The sequence below is a fragment of the Somniosus microcephalus genome, unplaced genomic scaffold (genome assembly GCF_052327205.1).
Source record: "Somniosus microcephalus isolate GS21.2 unplaced genomic scaffold, FLI_Smic_1.0 unresolved_chr1, whole genome shotgun sequence".
Classification (NCBI taxonomy): Eukaryota; Metazoa; Chordata; class Chondrichthyes; order Squaliformes; family Somniosidae; genus Somniosus; species Somniosus microcephalus.
The window spans coordinates 165,030,683-165,045,670 of record NW_028225179.1 but is presented as its reverse complement, the minus strand read 5'-3'; the positions used below and the strand labels follow the sequence as shown (position 1 = coordinate 165,045,670).

Below are 14,988 nucleotides of genomic sequence, written 5' to 3'. Positions count from 1 at the left end.
CCTAGAAGGACAAGGCCAGCAGGCAATGTTCCCTGTATGCGGCCCATTCAAAGTCCGTGAATGAGTTTTCTTTTTCAGTTTAAAAGCCAGCTCACCGGCTGCATGGGACGTCTTACAAAAGTGGGGCCACTTCAAGTTAACCCGCAATGTTTAGACCAGGTAGTTGTGGAAGAAAATTCTCCTGATTCAATTGTACATGTTATGTAATGCCACAGAAACCATTTGCTGGTCAATAGCAAATACAAGGGGTAATTTCAACAGTCTACTTTGCCACTGAGAGTCTCAGCTCCAGATCTCAAAAAATTTGGCATATACGTCCTGTGATTTTCCAACCATCAGGTGCGCAATCAAATTCCCGACATGTGGGAATAGCTTTCCACCGGCCACATGGACTCGTAGAATTGGCCCTATAATTATTGTTCAGTCTTGTTGTCAGTTGTACAGCGAGGTGTGAGTGAAAGAGTTAACAAGTGAGCAGTGCAGGAGAAGGAGGCGGATCCTGCTCTTCAAATAGTTGTGACCACTGAACTGAGCTGGCAAAGAGCTAAAGGGTAGTTGCAGGGTTTGTTGAAGTTGCAGGTTAGTCTGTTCACAATGAATCTGTTGAACATATTCCCTTTGGGCTCCACCTCACTGCTACTGCTAATCGTTTTGGCTTTCCTTGTGATTGTCTTCATCAATGGGTCGAACACAAAATCTTCATTGAACTTGCCTCCTTCTCCAACTCCTCTTCCATTGATCGGCAACCTGCACCAACTGGACCTGAAGAATTTTTACAGATCTCTGGTGAAGGTAAGAGAGAAAGGATTATCATTCACCGAAGATTGGTGCAAGTGTCTGAGTAACACAGAATAAATATATACTGTAACCCAAAATATTCACTGAAGATTGCTGCGAGTCTGAGTAACAGAGTAAATATATAACCCATAATATTCACTGAAGATTGGTGTGACAGGTTGAGCGACAGAGTAAAAATATAACCCATAATATAGAGGTGCCATTATACTACTAGGTGTATTCTATAGGCCACCAACTAGTGGGAAGGATATAGAGGAGCAAATTTGCAAGGAAATTACAGAGAGGTGCAAGAACTATAGATTAGTGATAATGGGGGATTTCAACTATCCAATATAAACTGGGATAGTAATAGTGTATTTGGCAGAGAGGGGAAAAATTCTAAAGTGTGTTCAGGAGAACTTTCTTGATCAGTACATTTGTGGCCCAATGAGGAAGGAGGCATTGCTGAATCTGGTTCTGGGGAATGAGGTGGGTCAAGTGGAGTTATTGTCAGTAGGGGAACATTTAGGGAATAGTGATCATAGTATCATAAGGAATAATGTTTTCATTTCAGATTTCCAGCATCTGCAGTATTTTGCTTTTGTAATACAGGAAACTTTCGATTTACCAACACCTAAATAACCGGAAATCTCGGTTAACCGGCAAAATTCAGGAGTAGGTTCAGGTAACTTTTATTACTTGCCTTCCTCCGTTTGTTGCTGTGCAAGGGTGTGGCTGCAGCTGTTGCTAAGCTACAGAGATGCTTGCAACTTGTGGCCATTGTTCTGAAGCTGTTGCTAAGCAGGGTTTGTTGCTTTATACGGAGCTCTCAGCTCCGTATCTTTTACTATAGCTTTCGGTTATCCGGAATTTTTGATGAGCCGGCACCACGTCGGTCCTGTCCGTGCCTGATAAAAAAAAGTTTCCTGTAGTATCATAAAAGGACAGGGAGCAATCTAGAGTCAAAATACTTAATTGGAGGAGGGCCAATTTCAGTGGGTTGAGAACGGATCTGGCCCGGGTAAATTGGAATCAAAGATTGGCAGGCAAAACTGTCATTGAACAATGGGCTGCCTTAAAAGAGGAAATGGTTCGGCTACAGTTGAGATACATTCCCATGAGGGGGAAAGGTAGGGCAACCAAAGTCAGAGATCCCTGCATGACAAAAGAGATAGCGAGTAAGATAAATCAGAAAAAAAGGGCATATGACAGATGTCAGGTTGAGAATTCAAGTGAGAACCAGGCTGAATACAGAAAGTTCAGTGGGGAAGTGAAGAAGAAAATAAGAGGGGCAAACAGGAAGTATGAGAATAGACTGGCAGGTAACATAAAAGGGAATCCAAACATCTTCTACATGCATATAAATAGTAAACGGGTAGTAAGGGGAGGGGTGGGGCAGATTAGGGACCAAAAAGGAGACCTACCCATGGAGGCAGAGGGCACTGAATACTAAATGAGTACTTTGCATCTGTCTTTACCAAGGAAGAAGATGCTGCCAAAGTCGTAGTGAAAGAGGAGGTAGTTGAGATATTGGAAGGGATAAAAATTGATAAAGAGGTACTAGAAAGGCTAGCTGTACTTAAAGTAGATAAGTCACTAGGATGCTGAGGGAAGTAAAGGTGTAAATTGCAGAGGTACTGGCCATAATCTTCCAATCCTCCTTGGATACAGGGGTGGTGTGAGAGGACTGGAAAATTGCAAATGTTACACCCTTGTTCAAAAAAGGGTGCAAGGACAAACCCAACAATTACAGGCCAGTCAGCTTAACCTTGGTGAAAAGAAAGAAAGACTTGCATTTATATCGCGCCTTTCACGACCACCGGACATCCCAAAGCACTTTACAGCCAATGAAGTACTTTTGAAGTGTAGTCACTATTGTAATGTAGGAAACGTGGCAGCCAATTTGCGTACAGCAAGCTCCGACAAACAGCAATGTGATGTTAGGGAAATGAGTAAAAAACATACAATAATAATCCTGGGCGATTTCAACTACCCTGTTATTAATTAGACAGAAGTGGTAGGTAAAGAAGCTAAGCGAATGGAGTTCCTACAATGTGTACAGGACTCCTTTCTAACCCAATATGTAAAAAGCCCAACAAGGGAGGATTCACTATTGGATCTAGTAATGGGGAATGAACCAGAGCAGATAAGAGAAGTAAAAGTAGGGGAACATCGAGGTCACCATCCTGACTTGGACCTGTATCGCCGTTCCTTCACTGTCGCTGGGCCAAAATCCTGGAACCCCCTTCCTAACAGAATTGTGGGTGTACCTACACCATATGGACTGCAGCGGTTCAAGAAGGCGGCTCACCACCATCTTCTCAAGGGCAATTAGGGATGGGCACTAAATGCAGGCCTAGCCAGCCAGCGACGCCCACATCCCATCAATGAATAAAATTTTTTTTTTTTTTAAATAATGATCATAATATAATATGCTTTAAAATAATAATTGAGAAGGACATAAGTATGATGAAGACCAGGGTAATAGATTAGAGAAAAGTTGATTTTGAGGGGCTGAGAATAGAACTTGGTAAGATAAAATGGACAACGATATTGGCAAACAATGACATAGAACAGCAATGGAAAACATTTAAAATGGTGTTCAACAGAGTCCAGGAAAAATATATTCTGCTAAAAAACAAGAACAAGCTAAATACTAATGAGACACCATGGATGAATAAAGCCATAAGGGAAAAATTGAGGGTAAGGAACGAGGCATACATTAAGTCCATGGACAGCAGGTGAGAGCATGATAAGGGAAAATACAAAGAGATTAGGAAAGAAATCAAAAAAACAATTAGGAAGGCAAAGAGGGACTGTGAAATTAAATTATCAAGGACATAAAACAAAATAGTAAAATATTTTACAGGCACATCAATACAAAAAGGAAGGCCGGGATGGGAATAGGGCCACTAAGGGATGGACAGGATAATACCACAGGCAGTGATAGAGAGATGGCAGAAATATTAAATAATTACGTTGCCTCAGCATTTACCAGGGAGATAGAACAGGTGGACATGACATTGGATCATGAAATTAGTCATGAAGTAACTGCATTTAAAATAAAAAGAGGAGGTATATTAAATAAACTAATCAAACTCAAAGAGGAAAAAAACCCTGGATTACATCTGTGCATTTTAACAGAATCTAGGGAAGAGATAGGCATTACTACACATATTTAATAATTCATTAGAAAAAGGTGTAGTGCCACAGGACTGGCGGATAGCTAACGTCATACTTATATTTAAGAAGGGAGATAGAACATGTTCAGGGAACTATAGGCCAGCCAGCTTAACATTGGTGGTAGGAGAAATAATGGAATCCCTACTAAAGGAGAAAATAGAAGAACATCCAGAAGCCAAAACTATAATAATGGATAGTCAACATGGATTTCAAAAGGGAAAGTCTTGCTTGACCAACCTCATTGAATTTTTTGAAGAGGTAACAGAGAGAATAGACAAGAGTAATGCAGTAGATGTAAGTTATCTAGATTTCCAAAAGGCCTTCGATAAGGTACCACATAATAGACTAATGAATAAGGTCAGTGAATGTGGAGTCGGGGACAAGTAGCAGAATGGACAGCTAGCTGGCTTCAGGAGAGAAAGCAGAGAGTAGGGGTAAAGGGTAGCTTTTCACAGTGGCAGAAGGTGGGAAATGGTGTTCCACAAGGATCAGTGCTGGAACCACTGTTGTTCACATTTTACATCAATGATTTAGACGTTGGAATCAAAAGCACAATTTCTAAATTTGCGGATGACACCAAATTTGGGGGGGGGTAGTTAATACTGAGGAGGACTGCAACAAATCACAGGAAGGTATTAATAAACTTGCATAATAGGCATATAATTCACAAATGAAATAAAACACAGATAAATGTGAGGTATTACATTTTGGTAGGAAGAATAGGGAGGTCACTTATTACTTGGAGGGTGCGAGTCTGGGTGGGGTAGAGGAACAAAGGGACCTCGGAGTACAAATACACAAATCACTAAAAGCAGCGACACAGGTTAACAAGGCCATGAAAAAAGCAATCCAGGCATTAGGGTTTATTTCTAGAAGGATAGAATTGAAAAGTAGTGAAGTTATGCTAAACTTGCATCGAACCCTGGTTAGACCACACTTGGAGTACTGCGTACAATTCTGGTCACCATGTTATAAAAAGGATGTAGAGGCAGTGGAGAGGGTGCAGAGAAGATTTACAAGGATGATAACAGAAATGCGAGTGTATACATATCAGGAAAGGATGAACGGGCTGGGTCTCTTTTTGCTTGAAAAAAGGCTGAGGGGTGACCTAATAGAGGTCTTTAAAATTATATAAGGTTTTGATAGAGTGGATACAGAGGGCTGGATTTTGTCATTGGTGGCCTCTGATGTCAGGCGGGATAATTTAGCGATTTTGCCCTAATTGGGCACTTGATTCCCAGCGAGTGCGCACCCCTGGCCCAATGAGTCTTTTGGCCCAGAAACTCGCCTCTGATGACGTCATTTATGCAGCTGCATTTAAAAACTGCAAGCAGCCTTGGTTCATTTTCTGCCTTAGAACTTATATTAGCGATTCTTCTAATGGTTTTGTGCCCCCGATATGTCTACTTCAAGGTCAAAGGCCGCACCCCGGTTTGATGAGGACTCCCTCCGAGCTCTGGTGGAGGGAGCCAGAGCTCAGAAGGAGGTGTTGTTTCCTTCCTCTGGGAGGAAAAAAACCTCCCCAGCAGACCAAAGCTGTGTGGCTGCAAGTGGCTCAGTAGGTCAGTTCAAGATCAATGTACAGCAGAACCTGGCTGCAGTGCCGAAAGTGGTTTAATGACCTTCTCCACACAGGAAAAGTGAGTATAACATCACCATGACCATCAATCTGCTCCCCATCGCCCCTCATGACCAGCACTCTGCATTGTCAACCTCCTCCTCCACATCCCACTTTACCCTTACATCCCTTGCACCCATAACCATCCCTCTCTATGTACACATTCACTTAACTATTCGACTATGTTGCCCTCACACTCCCTATCACTGCTATGCTATGACAACAACTTACAACACACGGGGGGGCCCTTGGTCTTGGGACCTCACTCCATCTTTGTGTCCTTCTAAGCATCTATGCTATGGACTCTCTACACTCACTCCATCATTCTCACTCAAGCTTCTCTTGTGTCCCTCATTGCAGGAAAAGAGAGCCCACAATAAGAGGGAAAGGGCGAAGACAGGAGGAGGGCCACCCTCAATAGCCCAGCTCACCAGCGCTGAGGAGGTGGCCCTAAAGATCGTGGGAGCCGAGGAGGATGTGCAAGTGGGAGACGGACAGACGGGCGCATCAGAGCAAGCTGGTGACAGAATAGTTTTGCATCTCACATATTGACATTGCATGAGTGACTGATATTGCTTCTGATGCTCAAACAGATTGATTTATGATCATCTGCACAATTCTGTGTGCATGCAACGTTTATATCACATGTCCAACTCATTCCTTTACTCCCACACAGGACCATCGACATCCCCCCTCCCCACTGTCCAGGAAGAACAGCCTGAGCCAGAAGGCTCCTCAGAGGAAGCTGCAACCTCTGAGGGCGCAGCGTCAGCAGAATTAAGCGCACCCAGCACCAGCGCAGACACTCACACCTCGGTGGGACCTTCGCGGGATAGAGTAGTGTTGTCACCTGGTGTATCACAGCTCATAAGTGAACATCAGCAGATGGTGGAGACAGGGACAGCAGTGGAGAGTCCTCGTCGGAGACCGCTGGGCGCTCCCAGCTCGGCTCAGCTGCATGTCGACCCTGTGCCTCCGAGTCCATCCAGGAGAGCGGTGATGGAACTCCAGGAACAGGTGCAGGAGTCACTGGCAGGTTTTGTCTACAGGGTCGCTGCAAGTGTGGAAAGGATGGAGGAGTCCATTGCTAACATGAGCCTTTGTGGAGGCATTGGCACATGAATGCATCACCACGGAAAGGATGGCAACCTCCATGGAAAGGATGGCTACGGTAGAGGAGAGGATGGCTACGGCCATGGAGGAGCTAAGTCGCCATAGACAGCGGCTTCCTATCACCCTGATCACCATCATGACAAATCCAAGTCGCCCTGAGCCCTCAAATTGGAACTTCCATTTGCGAAATGACACAGCCCAGAACTTCAACAGTTTGCCATCACTTCATTTTATAACATTCACTAAAAGGATGGCATGTAACAATTAAACACAATAAAACACCCAAGTGACTACCCTTGTGACTACTTGTGCTTTATCTTCCTCTTACGCGTGCTCCTACGTGGTGCTTCCCCTGTAGCTTCAGCAGATGTAGAGGCCCCTTGCTCACTTTCATGCTGCTCCTGTCTCGACACCTTTGGTGGGCATCCTCTGGGGTTGCGAGCCTGTGAGGGCTCGCCAACAGTCTGCTGCTCCTACGGCTGTGCAGGGGATGAGACGCCCATCTCAGTTGGGTGAGGATTCTGGTGGGGCTCTGACCGAGGGCTCCGCAGTGGCATGGTCGTGTGAGTGCTTGGAGAGGAGCCCCCACTTCCTTGTTGTCTACCACCAACATCCCTCATGGGTCAGCCCCACTTTAGAGCTAGCAAGTGGCTTGACAGCACCTTGCTGCACTTCAGGGGCGGACCCGTTTCTGCACTGGCAGTCCTACTCCACAGGACTTCCGTGAAGCTCTGGTTTCAATAGCTGTCCATCGCTCCTCCAGAGATGTCAGTCTATTCTGAACAATCACCTGTTCACTAAAACAGACCTGGTCATTTATCTCACTGCTATTTGTGCAAATTGGCTGCTGTGTTTCCCTACATTACAAAAGCGACTATACTTCCAAAGTACTTCATTGGCCGTGAAGTGCTTTTGGACAGCCAGAGGAGGTTAAAGGTGTTATAGAAATGCAAATGATTTCATGTTTTTTTCTTTAATCCTGTGGTTCTGATTCAAAATAAACCTTTTCTCTCCACATTAATGATGTTTTATCAACTACTCATCGCCCAATATAACTTGATCGAGTTTTTTGATGAGGTATCAGAGAGGGTTGATGAAGGCAATGCAGTTGACGTGGTGTACATGGACTTCCAAAAGGTGTTTGATAAAGTGCCACATAATAGGCTTGCCAGCAAAGTTGAAGCCCATTAAATAAAAGGGACAGTGGCAGTATGGATACGAAATTGGCTAAGTGACAGGAAACAGAGAGTAGTGGTGAACGGTTGCTTTTTGGACTGGAGGAAGGTACACAATGGTGTTCCCCAGGGGTCAGAACTAGGACCACTGCTTTTCTTGATATATATTAATGACTTGGACTTGGGCACTATTTCAAAATTTGCAGAGGACACAAAACTTGGAAGTATAGTGAACAGTGAGGAGGACAGTGATAGACTTCAAGAGGACATGGACAGGCTGGTGGAATGGGCGGACATGTGGCAGATGACGTTTAATGCAGAAAAGTGTGAAGTGATGCAATTTGGTAGGAAGAATGAGGAGAGGCAATATAAACTAAAGGGTACACTTCTAAAGGGGGTGCAGGAACAGAGAGACCTGGGGGTATATGTGTACAAATCATTGAAGGTGGCAGGGCAGGTTTAGAAAGTGGTTAAAAAAGCAAATGGGATCCTGGGCTTCATAAATAGAGGTATAGAATACAAAAGCAAGGACTTATGATGAACCTTTCTAAAACACTGGTTCGGCCACAACTGGGGTATTGTGTCCAATTCTGGGCACTGCACTTTAGGAAGGATGTGAAGGCTTTAGAGAGAGTGCAGAAAAGATTTACAAGAATGGTTCCAGGGATGAGGGACTTCAGTTATGTGGCTAGATTGGAGAAACTGGGGTTGTTCTCCTTAGAGCAGAGAAGATTCAAAATTTCTTCCAAAATTCTATACATTCTGTAATGGTTCCTGCAGATTGGAGGATAGCAAATGTAACCCTGCTATTTAAGAAAGGAGGGAGAGAGAAAACGGGGAACTACAGACCTGTTAGCCTCACATCAGTAGTTGGGAAAATGCAGGAATCTGTTATAAAGGATGCAATAACTGGGCACTTAGAAACTAATAGTAAGAGTGGGCAGATTCAACATGGATTTATGAAAGGGAAATCCTGTTTGACAAACCTATTGGAGTTCTTTGAGGATGTAACTAGTGGAGTAGACAAAGGGGAACTGGTAGATGTGGTGTATTTGGATTTTCAGAAGGCCTTCGATAAGGTCTCACACAAGAGGTTGGTGAACAAAATTAGGGCACATGGAATTGGGGGTAATATTCTAGCATGGATTGAGAATTGGTTAACAGACAGAAAACAAAGAGTAGGCATAAATGGGTCTTTTTCAGGATGGCAGGCTGTGACTAGTGGGGTACCACAAGGATTGGTGCTTGGGCCCCAGCTATTCACAATCTATATCAATGATTTGGATGAGGGGACTAAATGTAACATTTCCAAATTTGCTGATGACACAAAGCTAGGTGGCAGTGTCAGTTGTGAAGAGGATGTGAAGAGGCTTCAAGGAGATCTCGACAGGCTCAGTGAGTGGGTGAGAACATGGCAGATGGAATATAATGTGGATAAATGTGAAGTTATCCACTTTCGTAGAAAAAACAGAAAGGCAGAGTATTTCCTAAATGGTGAAAGATTGGGGAATGCAGATGCTCAAAGGGACCTGGGTGTCCTTGTACACGAGTCACTGAAAGTGAATGTGCAGGTACAGCAAGCCATTAGGAAGGCAAATGGTATGCTGGCCTTCATTACAAGAGGATTTGAGTACAGGAGTAAAGAAGTCTTACTCCAATTATATAGGGCCTTGGTGAGAACACACCTGGAGTACTGTGTACAATTTTGGTCTCCTTACCTAAGGAAGGATATACATGCCATAGAGGGAGTGCAACGAAGGTTCACGAGATTGATTCCTGGGATGGCGGGGCTGTCGTATGAGAAGAGATTGAGTAAACTAGGCATGTATTCTCTTGAATTCAGAAGAATGAGAGGGTATCTCATTGAAACATACAAAATTATTACAGGGCTTGATAGGGTGGATGCTGGGAGAATGTTTCCCTTGGCTGGGGAGTCTAGAACCAGGGGCCACAGCCTCAGGATAAAGGGTAGGCCATTCAGGACTGAGATGAGAAGAAATTTCTTCACACAGAGGGTGGTGAATCTTTGGAATTCTCTACCCCAGAGGGCTGTGGAGGCTCAGTCATTGGGTGTATTCAAAACAGAAGTCGATAGATTTCTGACTAGTAAGGGCATCAAGGGATATGGCGATAGGGCCATGATCTCATTGAATGGTGGAGCAGGCTCGAAGGGCTGAATGACCTACTCCTGATCCTAGTTCTTATGTTCTTAAGATTGAGAGGAGATGCGATAGAGGTGTTTAAAATCATAAGGGGTCTAGACAGAGTAGATAGAGAGAAACTGTTCCCATTGGCAGAAGGGTTGAGAACCAGAGGACGCAGGTTTAAGGCAGAAGATCCAAAGGCGACACGAGGAAAAACTTTTTTTACGCAACAAGTGGTTATGATCTGGAATGCACTGCCTGAAAGGGTGGTGGACGCAGATTCAATCGTTGCTTTTAAAAGGGAATTAGATAAATACCTGAAGGAAAAAACTTTGCAGGGCTATGGGGAATGAGCTGAAGTGCTCTTGCAGAGAGCTGGCATGGGCTTGACGGGCCAAATGGCCTCCTACTGTGCTGTAACAATTGTATGATTCTATTCATTGAAACTTTCTGAGAGTCTGAGTGACATAGTAAATTTATATAACCCAAAATATTCACTGAGGATTGGTGTGAGACTCTGATTAACACAGAATAAATATACAAACCATAATATTCACTGAAGATTGCTAAGAGTCTCAGTAACTCAGAGTAACTCTATAACCCATAACATTCACTGAAGATTGGTGTGAGAGTCTGAGTAACACAGAATAAATAAATGACCCATAATATTCACTGGAGGCTGGTGTGAGACTGTAAATGAACAAATATATAACCCATAATGTTTACTGAAGATAGTCATGAGAGTCTGAGTAACAGAGTAAGAATATAACCCATAATATTCACTGAAGATTTGTGAGAGCCTGAGTAACAGTGTAAATATATAACCCATAATATTCACTGAGGAGTGCTGAGCATCTCAGTAATGCAGAGTAAATATATAACCCATAATATATGCATAGACACACCATATTCTTAGATCATAGAAACATAGAAACATAGAAGATAGGAGCAGGAGTAGGCCATTCGGCCCTTCGAGCCTGCTCCGCCATTCAACGAGATCATGGCTGATCATCCAAACCCTAGCACCCGGTCCCTACACCGACAGCCATCCCACACAAGCCCTATCCCCGTAACCCCAGATCATATTGTTCAGGCTAAAGAAACTAAAAGGAATTTATTTACAAGAATTAGGATTACACAGAAAAAGACATATCAAAATACTGATAATGCCAGTATTTATCAAACAACAAAGGTTAAACCAGTCCATAAACTGTATGAAATGTAAATCTCGTAACTTTCATCAACCTCCTGATAAGCTATCTGTATGTAGGTGAGGCAATGTTCCTGATTTCAATATCACATCTGGGCCAACTGTTAACTGAAATGAAGATGTGGCAAAAAGCCTGCTGATTGTAATCTAACCCTAGTAACTTCTGAACACAGAGCTGTTAGTCAATCAAATTGGGAGGCACAAACGTACATCTTGCATATAGAATTACTTGACAAAAAAATGTCTACATCCCATCTGGGCCTCACATATCCATGAGCGCTTTCCTCAGTATGTGAATGAAACTGGCAAGGCTGAATTTATTGTCAAATTTTAAACATTCCTCAGATGGTGGGTTTTCTTCTTGAATGTCCCTGTAGTGATAGAGCTTCCACAATGATAAATGCACTTTCCTTTTGGGAGTCCAGTCTGACATGCACTTCTGCTTGGAGTTCTGTCTGCTACATGCATTTCCCCTACACCTACCCAGTGCATTTTGTCCACCTGGGCCTTGTACACTAGTGGGTGTTGCTTGGCATCATATTAGTTGCCTTTGCCCTTTGGACAAACCCCCAGTCAGGTCTTCCCGTTGACAATGGCTGTACAAGCCTATAGTATTATTGTCTAGTAAGTGCAACCACCCCACCAATGACCTTGGTCTGCTCCCAATGAATGTGCCAACTACATGATCCCTGCAGTCTCTCCTTGAGCAGGCAAGACAGACAAGGCTATTGCGTTGAGCATAGGGAGCACATAAATGAAATTTACTGACAACACAAAAAATTGGTGGTTAAACATACAGGCCTAGAAATTAGGTATAGCCCCGCCAGGTCTTTAGCGCCCGAAATTTAGCGCTCGGCCGGATTCCCGTAGCGCCCACCTGAAATTCAGTTGCGCCGCCCCAACACGGAGGCGGGCGCTATTGGAGGGTTTGGCCGCCTCGTTTGGGGCGAAGAATGTCAGTTTCAGGCGTCCAGCTGCCGCTGCGGCACCCGATGCGGTGCGGCAGGCTGGGGTACTGCAGGCCTCCTCCTTCTCTTAAGGAGGAGCTGCCTGCAGCCGTGAGATCGCCGCTGGATTCCCCCGGCAAATGAGCCCGGCACCACGGAGAAGTGCCGGGCTCGCGGGAGTGACACACCAATGCCGCGGGGGGGTGGTGCAGGAGTCCGGGGAGGGAGGTGCGGCCAGGCGGCCACCGGGAAAGCGGCCGGCCGCCCCTCCACCTTTATGCGCCGGCCTCTCGGAGCTGCAAGGCACCGTTTTGCAAACGCTGTTTGCGGCCGCCACGGGAGAGGCGGCCGCAACTGAATTTGGCGGTCGGACCGGAATTGCATTGGAACCGGGGCGCTGCGCACACCAATGACGTCATCGGTGCCGGCGCAGCGCTACCGGCTAACGTCGATGTTATGGACCAACTGAATTTCGGGCACGAAAAAACTTCCGGCGCAAACCACTCTATAGCCCATAAGTGGGCGCAAACGCGACTGAATTTCTAGGCCACAGTATGGAGGAGTGTAAACTACTTCAGAAATGCATACAAAGGTTAGTGATAGGTACAACTTAATGTGGAGAAATGTGAGGTAATACATTTGGGGGAAAAAGCAAAGAATGGAAATTTATGGAAAGATGCTCATGAGGATGGATGAGCAGAGAGACCTACAGCTACAAACACATTTGGCGCAAAGTTCCTTGGGGCCTCTCCCACTCCGCCAACTGTAACTTTGGCAGAATTTCGGTGAAAACTCTGTTAATGTGCGATTATTTCCCAAAAATATGAGTGCCGATAGATGAAGCCGTAAAAAACATTGCAGGTTTTATGAATAATGGTATATAATGCAAGAGTAAAGACGTTAGGCCATGAAGTGAATATTGAGTGCAATTTTGGGGGTGCCATTATGGAAATGACACTAAAGCCATGGAGAGCGTATATTGCGAATTTCCCCAGGATGATGCCAGGGAGGAAAAATTATAGTTAAGAGGAGCGACTTGAGATACTGGAACCATTTCACCATTTCAATTGGAGCAGAGAATGCAAAGCAGAGATCGAAGGAAGGTTTTTAAATTATGAAGAACTTTGAATAGGTAAACAGGGAAAGACTATTTCCACGGATTGGGAAGTTAGTGATGAGGGGTCCACAATTTAACATTGTCACTATGGGAGAGAGGAGAATTGTTTTTTTAAATTCGTTTATTGGATATGGGTGTCGCTGGCAAGGCCAGCATTTATTGCCCATCCCTAATTGCCGTTGAGAAGGTGGTGGCGAGCCACCTTCTTGAATCGCTGCAGTCCGTGTGAAGGTACTCCCACAGTGCTGTTAGGGAGGGAGTTCCAGGATTTTGACCCAGCGACGATGAAGGATCGGCAATATACTTCTAAGTCAGGATGGTGTGTGACTTGGAGGGGAACTTGGAGGTGGTGGTGTTCCCATGCGTCTGCTGCCCTTGTCCTTCTAGGTGGAAGAGGTCGCGGGTTTGGGAGGTGCTGCTGAAGAAGCCTTGGCGAGTTGCTGCAGTGCATCTGGTAGATGGTACACACTGCAGCCATGGTACGCCGGTGGTGGAGGGAGTGAATGTTTAGGGTGGTGGATGGGGTGCCAATCAAGTGGGCTGCTTTGTCCTGGATGGTGTCGAGCTTCTTGAGTGTTGTTGGAGCTGCACTCATCCAGGCAAGTGGAGAGTATTCCATCATACTTCTTATTTGTGCCTTGTAGATGGTGGAAAGGCTTTGGGGAGTCAGGAGGTGAGACACTCGCCACAGAATACCCAGCCTCTGACCTGCTCTTGTTGCCACAGTATTTATGTGGCTGGTCCAGTTAAGTTCCTGGTCAATGGTGACCCCCAGGATGTTGATGGTGGGGGATTCGACGATGGTAATGCCGTTGAATGTCATGGGGAGGTGGTTAGACACTCGTTTGTTGGAGACAGTCATTGCCTGGCACTTCTGTGGCGCGAATGTTACCTGCCACTTATCAGCCCAAGCCTGAACGTCGTCCAGGTCTTGTTGCAAGCGGGCATAGAGTCATAGAGTCATAGAGTTTTACAGCACAGAAAGAGGCCCTTCGGCCCATCGTGTCTGCGCCGCCCATCCATCCCTGTCCAGTCTAATCCCATTTTCCAGCATTTGGTCCATAGCCTTGTATGCAATGGCATTTCAAGTGCTCATCCAAATGCTTCTTGAATGTTGTGAGGGTTCCTGCCTCTACCACCCTTTCAGGCATTGAGTTCCACATTCCAACCACCCTCTGGGTGAAAAAGTTCCTCCTCAAATCCCCTCTAAATCTCCTGCCCCTTACCCTGAATCTATGCCCCCTTGTTATTGACCCCCCTACTAAGGGGAAAAGTTCCTCTTTGTCTACCCTATCTATGCCCCTCATCATTTTGTACACCTCAATCAGGTCCCCCCTCAGCCTTCTTTGCTCCAAGGAAAACAACCCCAGCCTGTCCAGCCTCTCTTCATAGCTGAGGCGCTCCATCCCAGGTAACATCCTGGTGAATCTTCTCTGCACCCTCTCCAAAGCAATCACATCCTTCCTATAGTGAGGCGACCAGAACTGCACACAGTACTCCAGCTGTGGCCTCACCAGCGTTTTGTACAGTTCCATCATAACCTCCCTGCTCTTATATTCTATGCCTCGGCTAATGAAGGCAAGTATCCCATATGCCTTTTTAACCACCTTATCTACCTGTTCCGCTGCCTTCAGGGATCTATGTACATGTACACCAAGGTCCCTCTGACCCTCTGTACTTCCTAGGGTCCTACCACTCATTGTG

The 14,988-nt window shown here is 45.2% G+C and overlaps 1 protein-coding gene across 1 annotated transcript in view; it reads left to right on the top strand.

Moving 5' to 3' along the window:
- Positions 1-556: 556 nt before the first annotated feature.
- LOC147096471 (cytochrome P450 2K6-like) overlaps positions 557-14,988 on the top strand; it is an 81,519-nt gene continuing 67,087 nt past the window's right edge. The window contains exon 1 of the mRNA XM_085975262.1: positions 557-792. Within this exon, the coding sequence (XP_085831388.1) occupies positions 595-792 (198 nt within the window). The 5' untranslated portion in view covers positions 557-594. The remainder of the gene's footprint in view (positions 793-14,988) is intronic.